Source organism: Manis javanica, chromosome 10 (genome assembly GCF_040802235.1).
Source record: "Manis javanica isolate MJ-LG chromosome 10, MJ_LKY, whole genome shotgun sequence".
In the NCBI taxonomy this organism is placed as follows: domain Eukaryota; kingdom Metazoa; phylum Chordata; class Mammalia; order Pholidota; family Manidae; genus Manis; species Manis javanica.
The window spans coordinates 81,195,660-81,204,250 of record NC_133165.1 but is presented as its reverse complement, the minus strand read 5'-3'; the positions used below and the strand labels follow the sequence as shown (position 1 = coordinate 81,204,250).

At 37.5% G+C, this 8,591-nt stretch overlaps 1 protein-coding gene across 1 annotated transcript; it reads left to right on the top strand.

Moving 5' to 3' along the window:
- Positions 1–7,028: 7,028 nt before the first annotated feature.
- LOC140843761 (olfactory receptor 6C3) lies at positions 7,029–7,964 on the top strand. The gene has a single exon (XM_073214188.1). The coding sequence runs from the start codon at positions 7,029–7,031 to the stop codon at positions 7,962–7,964; it is 936 nt and encodes a 311-aa protein (XP_073070289.1).
- Positions 7,965–8,591: the final 627 nt, after the last annotated feature.

Below are 8,591 nucleotides of genomic sequence, written 5' to 3'. Positions count from 1 at the left end.
GCAAGACCTATGGGCCTCTGGTCAGACTAAAACAGTCAGTCATGAGTGTGCATGTGACTGGCCATTTGCCTTTAGCATCCCCAGGGAATGATGAAGTAGTCATTGACCCAGGTGCACTGGCTAGAAGGAAAACCTGCCTTTGATGTAGGCCTGTGGTTACATCAGCATTTGTTGCACGCAGGGCAAAAGACAATGTGGGCTGTGGCCCATAGGTGGGGCTTGCGTTGACCTTTGAAAAAGTCCACAAAACCTGGAAGGAGTGTCTTGTGTGCTCTTAGAGGGACTTACACCAAGTCCTGCAGCAACATGGGGCAATAGTAAAGGGGCTGATATCCCTTGTCAGGTGGCAGACAGACTACATTGGGCCTCTGCCCATATTAGAAGGATATCAGTATGCCATGACTCGTGTGGACACAGCTACTGGTCCACATATGCAGGTCAGCATATGACCAAAAGGGGCCAAAAGCACCTCTTTGCAGCCTATGGCCAGCATCCCGTGATTGAGAGTGATCAGTGGGCCCACTTTACTGGACATGTGTTACAAGAATGGGTGCAGCAATTAGGAATAAAGTGCAAGTTTCATGTACCATATAAACCTACTGAGGCAGGTATGATAGAGAGGTACAATGGGTTGTTGACATCTGGCCTGAAGTCGGACACTAGGAGTCTCCGGGGCTGGTTAGTCCACTTGACTACACTGCTACAGCATTTGAATGAGACCCCCAGAGGGGGCACTGAGCTGTGTGAACATGCTAAAACACACATTGCTGCCTCTCCTACACAACTGCATGTGCAAACACATGAGGAATTATTGCAGCCAGGATATGTTCAGCAGAGCATCATCCTGCTACCAGCACCAACCATGTTAAACCCTGGAGGCTCTGCTGAGTGGACATGGTGATGGAAATTCTTACACATGGACCAATGATGGCTGGCCCTTCTGGCAACTTGGGGACAAGGCCTGGAAGCCAGCCTCCTATGTGTGAACCCAAAGATCACAATCAAGTACCCAGAACCACTGGAAGATAAGACCATCTTTTGGGAAGTTTTGTTTTGTCTTTATGGACAATGCATATGCCACACATAGCCCTACATAACATCCCGTCCATAATTCCAACAGGAGAAAGGGTGAATATCTGATATCCTAGACCAGAATAGACCCCATTCCAGCCACTGTCTTATCAAAGGACCACTCTCTTGCATGTATCCTACCTGATGGACAAGATTTGCCTATGTTCAAATAATCAAAACACGTGTCTTACTGCCCTTACAGTTATTTTCTTCTACAGTCTTTGTATGTTGGGCCTTCCCTCTAGCCATACATGCTCCTTGATGAGTGTGCATGGAGCTCCCTACCAATTCAGCTGCTGGCCTCCTGTGGAATGCATGAGCTATGTTATTAACATGAGTAGGAATTTTTTCCCAGCTGGATTCACAGGCTTGAGGATTGTAATGATTTTATTGCTACCTGTATCATAATTCCTGTTGTTATTGTATGTTATTTGTCTGGTTGCAGTACTCCAGTTTTTCACACATGGGCTATTGCAGAAGATTGGGGGCATGTAGATTGTGAGGTAAGAATTCTGAAGGTGTGGATTGTGAATTAAATATCTGGGTTTAAAATTTAACATTAACTTTAACTTGAAAATGGACTTAAGTAGCCCCCAAAACTTTGTAACCACCAACAGGTGGCAGTTTCTCTTTGTTCTTCCTGTTTCCTGAGTTTCAGGGTCAGATAATGCAGAAAGATGATTTCGCAGAAACCAAGTGATCCTAATCCCAGAGATCTGGGGAGGTAAAATGTCCAGAATCTCCTGCCTGGCCTTAGATCATTTACATATCAGTAGCTGTTTATCACTGCAGAACCTCCTGTTGATCTGGGGTAAGGTGTGGAGAGAAAATGGCCATTCTCTCCTCCCCTTCATTTCTGGTACATAATTGGTCTTGAATCTGCCAGTCACCAAGGATCCACCCATGGAGTTCCTCCCAGAAAGTAGGGGGAGAACTAGAGAATGCACTGTGGCTGCAGAGCATGAGTTGTTGCTGGAGGAGATGGGTGGTGCTGAGCCTGGCTAGTGATTGTAAGGAATAAAAGCCTTTCTCCCAAACCACCCTTCCCCTTGACTTATTTTGGTTTCACCAGTTTCACAGTGTACTCACCCTGGGCTGGAAACACCTTTCCCTGGAGCTACAGTAAGATAGGTGGAGTCCTTTGGGCCCCCAATTATACCTGATGAACTTCTACACCTATGCAATGCCTTCTAGCAACATTACTCACCGCTTTCTCCATTCATCCTATCAAGGAAACTAAACAATGCCTTAGTTCTCTCAAGCTTTTTACCAGAGTAACCTGAGATCTCCCTAGGAGAATTCTTGATGGGGATCCATATTTCTTTGGCTGGTCCTTCATACTTTGGTGGGATGTGGCTACACATGGACATATACTTGGAAATTTTTCTAGCACCTTGATAATTTTGGCTAATGACACAGCCAAAGCACCTGCAAATTTACAGCAATCACTTGATTCTTTCGCTATAGCAGTATTACATAATAGAATGGCATTAGATTATATATTGGTTGAACAAGGAGGCATCTGCACTATAGCAAATACCTCATATTGCATGTACATTAACACTTCTGCCCAGTTTGAAACTACTATTGAAAGGATTTGCCAATAAGCTACTCAGTTACAGCATAATTTAGATCATCAACACACTCCATTTTTAGGAGGATTTGGAACAGGAATATAAGATTGGTTTTCTGGTTTGTTCTCCTGGATCCCCAACAGTTTCAAGTACATAATTATTAAAGTATTTAAATTCTGTCTGTCATGTCTTCTTATAATCTTACTCCCTTATTTTGGGTTCACAATCATAATATGGTATCTTCCCAAATTATGTAAATCCACACTCACACCTTGGAACAACAGTATCATCTTTGGTGACAACAGGTGTATGCCTTCCATTAAAAAAAATCCTGATCACTTGGTGCCTTAATTCCACACAAAGTAGGCAGATGAACTTTGTCATCCACACTCCCCTTGAAATGGAAGGTGAAAATTGACAGTGGGGATTGTGATAGAAAAAAATGGAATCAAATATCTGGGTTTAAAATTTAACTTTAACTTTAACTTGAAAATGGACTTAAGTAGCCCCAAACCTTTGTAACCACTAACAGGTGGTGATGCCAGGGTTCTCGTTTACGGAGTCGAAGAATGAACTTAGCAAACAGTCGAGGTAGGAGAGCCAGGGAGACTTTTATTGAGAGACACAGTGAGAGGACTGACAGAGCTCCTGGCTCATGCCAGGAGGGGACAAGAGAGCCCGGGGTGGTGCGTTGTCTAGGGGATTTATAGGCAGTTGAGGATTTGGGGGAAATTAAAAAACGATTTCTTTCTTTTCCTCAAAATCTCCTCATTATGTTTTGTGATTTGACTGGTGACAAGGAGAGGTTTTTGGTATAAGTCCCACAACTAGTGCCCAAATTCTTACCTTGATTTACCTTTTCTTGACCAACATAAGGAAGACTCTTTGGAGAAAAGACTCAGTCCAGTTCCAGTGCAGGAAAGTGTAGTATGAACCTGAAAAACTTACCAGTAGAAGATAGGAAGGAATCAAGCAGAAACTGTCATGAATGAAACAGAAGTCAACCTGAAGAGCTTCCCCCCGGCTAAAGCACTCCAAAGAGGCAGTGTTGTCAATTCAAATCGCCCTTAAAATATTTATGTCAATCACTAATGGAACCTACAACAAATGCAAAATTTTATAAAACCAGGTATTCAAAAAGATACTAGAGAACCAATTGAATACTGAAAAAGGTATAAAATAGGCACTCATCTGGGCTCTTCTGTGTAAACTATAATAATGAATATGCAAACGGTAAATGATAGATTAACAATATAACCACGTTGAAGTACATAATGAATAAATGGATTCTACCTTTGATCAAGAATGGCTTTTAAGAAGGAAAGAAAATACAAACATGTATCTCCTGTTGGAAGTTTAAAATTCCATTTCTGGAGTAGTCTTTCAAGAGAGTTCTCAGACCTAAACCTGGATTAAGCCTCTACATCTAAATAGCAATTACCAAAAATTGCAAGTATGAGGATGCAATCAAGAGAAGCATTACTGCACAGTTGCCCGAATAATCATAGAGTTTCTTGTTACTTATTAATTGGACTTTTAGGGTGAAAATATAACAGCATTAAACTATCTCCAAAAAAGTGATCTATAAGAATACTGTCTTATATCCTTGAAAGTTGCTGAGAGAGTAAATCTTAATCATTCTTACCACAAAAAAATGGTAGCTCTGTGTCAACTAAGTCCACCATGGTAATCACGTCACAACACATCACGTAAGTGTGTAAAATAAACATGTCATATACTTCAAATTTACACAATGTGATATATCAATTATATCTCAGTAATGCTAGGAAAAAAATGAATGAAGTGGACAGGGCCTCACTCCCTATGATACAGAGCCACATCTGCCAAAATGCGACTTCACAAGTTGAATAAACACAATATATACACTGTCAAAAACTTGAGTTATGCTTATCTTTTCTTCCACCATTCTTCAAACTTTTTTCTAATTCCTATTCCAAGAAGTAATCCCAAACTAGCATCCTAGCCATGAGTTTTCTGCATTGTTGACTGTATTACCAATTGATTATATAAATTCATTACCGTATTTTTTTCATGTGTTAAATGCATGCTTAGATATTTCACTTAAGTATATAACACTTAGTAACAAGTAGTTATTACATAATATGAATATTAGTTTATATAATTACAAATACATGTCTTATTACTAATTACATAAAATTGTAATTCACTAATCAGAATTTCAAGTAAACAAAATACTAGTATTATGTGATATTTCTCATTAGAATGTTAAGTATGTGATAAATGTAAAGGCCAAGAAGAACAATACAATGGACAAAATTGACTGCTATTAAATATTGCATTTTGTAAGGAGAATTAAATTATTTAGCCTATGTAACAGCATCTTTAAAAATTGTGAGCACATGTGCATTAAAATAGTTATTATTTAACTCAGAATTATGAAATGAACTTGCAAGCCTAAGGGTAAACAAAAAGGGTATATGTGGAAATCATTTCTGTTTCGAGAAAATTAAACATTAATTAGTTTAACAGTTGTCTTTTTGAAAGGAAGTAGACTTCACAACTATTTTTATAACTCATAAAATATTAAGTAATTGTGATTAATGGAAGTAATTATTAAGTAGAAGTCAACATTTTAAGTCCTCTGTGGGCCAAAAAGATGAACATAACTGTTCTCAAGGGAGACTCACTGTGGAGGAGTTGGGAGGCTACTGAGAAATCCAAGGATGGCTTCTAGAAATCCCTCCTGGTCTAAAATACAGCAGACATGTGGCCTGGACTTGGCCATGGACCCTGGAGATCAATGTGAAACTCTATTTCAAGGTCAAAACAAGTAGACTTAGAAAACTTGACCTATAAGTGTGTCCAGAAGGAAGCCAGATCCTAGTATAAGAATCTGTATTCACAATACCCAATGTTGTAATATCTCTCCCAGTTCTCTCTTTAAATAAGGCTTTTGTGAGCTTCTAGAAAAAACATTATTGAAGAGGACTATAGTATATTTCCACGTCTTCTTAAGGTTTCTGGCATTCCATTTTTATTTCTTAACCTACTTCCCTTTAGCCATCAAACACAGAAAAAAAAATCAAATAGGATTAGTGTGAATTTTGCTAGTGTCTTGCAAAGAAGCAATGCTTTTACATTCTATCCTGCAAGCAGAAATTTGACTATAAAATATGGAGGAAGTATCTGTCACAATTTTCACAAACCAAATTCTACAGTATATCCAGTGTAGCTGGAAATTAATTGAGTATGTGAGGATGATGAGAGAGGTTTTCTTATATATTTCTGGAATGTCCTTATGGAATGAGCAGTGGTCTCATGTAAAAGATAATTGTGGGTCAGAATTACAAGAGAATAAAACATTTTTTCATAAAGTTCAATAGCTTGGAAAAGATATTCAAATGGAAAATGCACTAAACTACAATTTGGGTAAAAGAGCTACTAAGATCTGAGGAGAGTTGTTTTTGTTCCAATTTGTGCTTTGGTGCAAAAAAAGAAATAGATAAATACTGCATGCATGTCCCTAAAAGCTTGAAAATAAATTTTTCCTCTTTATATATTTCTAGCAGTCATAGAAGATATCAAACATTAATGATATCAGTGGAATTTAAGACATATCACTAAGTAAGTGAATACTTTCTCTATTTTTTAAAGAAATTAATTAAGCTTTTCATTTTATCTTATAGTAAATATATACATAACATATTACTATATAATATGTATAGAATGTTTTCTTTATTATTTCAGTAATTATACCCACCAATCTTAATATTAAAAATAAAATCAATTACATTAAATAATAATTGCAAATTAAAAGTCAATTTTATTTGTTAAGAAAATAATTGATTTCTAAAAAGTGTAATGGGTTTTTTACATTAGTCTTCTAAATTTCACTTTTACCTTCTGATGGAATCAAAGTCATTTCTGTTTTCAGGTGGTGATATCCTCTAATAAACACATGACAGAAAGAAAGGAAAATGCATGTTTCATATGATTATTTCAACAAAAAATGCAATAATGATTTGTAAAAATTGGACAAAGCAAGAAGTATTGGTTTTTATTTACCATTATCTCTCAATGATGTGGTTAGTTGTGTGAAGATTTCCTAACTTTTCCTGCTAGATCAAAAATAAGGGAACTGGTAAATGAAGCAGAACTCCACTCCCAAATACGTAGTAAGACATAATGCAAACAAGAGAGTGAAGAGAAAAGAAAATCAACATGGATTACAGAAAGTGCTTTCAAATTGTATCAAGGATGGTGATATTGATCACAATGAATCACATATTTCATCTCTTCCATTTAGTACTCTTTCCACCTAAATGTGTTTAAGAGCAAAGGAGAGAGAGAGAGAGAGAGAGAGAGAGAGAGAGAGAGAGAGAGAGAGAGAGAGAGAGAGAGATGAACCACACAATGATCACAGAGTTTATCCTTGTAGGCCTTTCTGATGATCCTGACCTTCAGATTATGATTTTCCTCTTTTTATTTATCACATATGTATTAAGTGTCACTGGAAACCTGACTATCATCACCCTAACCTTGGTAGACTCCCATCTACAGACACCTATGTACTTCTTCCTCCGAAACTTCTCTTTCTTAGAAATCTCCTTTACGACTGTATGCATTCCCAGATTTCTGGGGGCAATTATCACCAAGGATAAGACTATTTCCTATAACAATTGTGCAGCCCAACTATTTTTCTTTATTTTCATGGGGGTGACTGAATTTTACATTCTGACTGCCATGTCTTATGATCGCTATATTGCCATCTGCAAGCCCCTTCATTATACAACCATCATGAACAGGAAACTCTGCACCCTCCTTGTGCTGGGTGCCTGGCTGGGTGGGTTTCTGACCATCTTCCCACCTCTCATGCTTCTCCTCCGGCTGGATTACTGTGCTTCCAACGTCATTGATCACTTTGCATGTGACTACTTTCCCCTTTTACAACTATCATGCTCAGATACATGGCTTCTAGAAGCAGTTGGTTTTTACTTCGCTTTGATTACTTTGCTTTTCACTTTGGCATTAGTGATTTTATCTTATATGTACATTATCAGAACTATTTTGAGAATCCCATCTGGCAGTCAGAGAAAAAAGGCTTTCTCCACTTGTTCTTCTCACATGATTGTTATTTCCATCTCTTATGGAAGCTGCATGTTCATGTATGCTAATCCCTCTGCAAAAGAGAAGGCATCATTGACCAAAGGAGTAGCTATTCTCAATACCTCTGTTGCCCCCATGCTGAACCCCTTCATTTACACCCTGAGAAACCAGCAAGTAAAACAAGCCTTCAAAGATGTGGTCCATAAAGTAGTATTTTCTGCAAATAAATGAAATATGTATTTTGGCAAAAACCAAGGACACTAAAGAGCAGTAAAATCTCAACATTTCTAAATATCTGTATGCTTGTTTTTTATAGTCCCTTTCTATGCCACATTACAGTTAATTTTATATTTCCCAGTCCTTTTCTTCCACTTCCATACCCAAGTTTCTCCAACACACTGATTATTGAGTTATTTAAAAATATGGTAAAGTTTATTTATCTCTGGAAATGAAATGTATTTCTTTTTCTTTTTGAGAGGGCATCTTTCATATTTATTGATCAAATGGTTGTTAACAACAATAGAATTCTGTATAGGGGACTCAATGCACAGTCATTAATCAACCCCAAGCCTATATCTCAACAGTCTCCAATTTTCTGAAGCATAACGAACAAGTTCTTACATGGTGAACAAGGTCTTTAGACAGACTCTATATTGCAATATAAGAAATGGTTTTAATTCTGTTAATTTAAGTCCCTAAATGGTATATATATTACATTTTACTTCAAGTGAACATTTCAAAATTAGTATGCAATTTCTGGTGTGTTTTCAGGATATACATTGATAATTTCTTAACATTTAAGGAATCTACATGTTCTGCATTATTGCATATGAAATTCAGTCCATAGAGGCAATATGT

What these genes read in the sequence shown, in the direction of transcription:
- LOC140843761 (XM_073214188.1), top strand. Translation starts at nt 7,029, where the DNA reads ATGAACCACACAATGATCACAGAGTTTATCCTTGTAGGCCTTTCTGAT.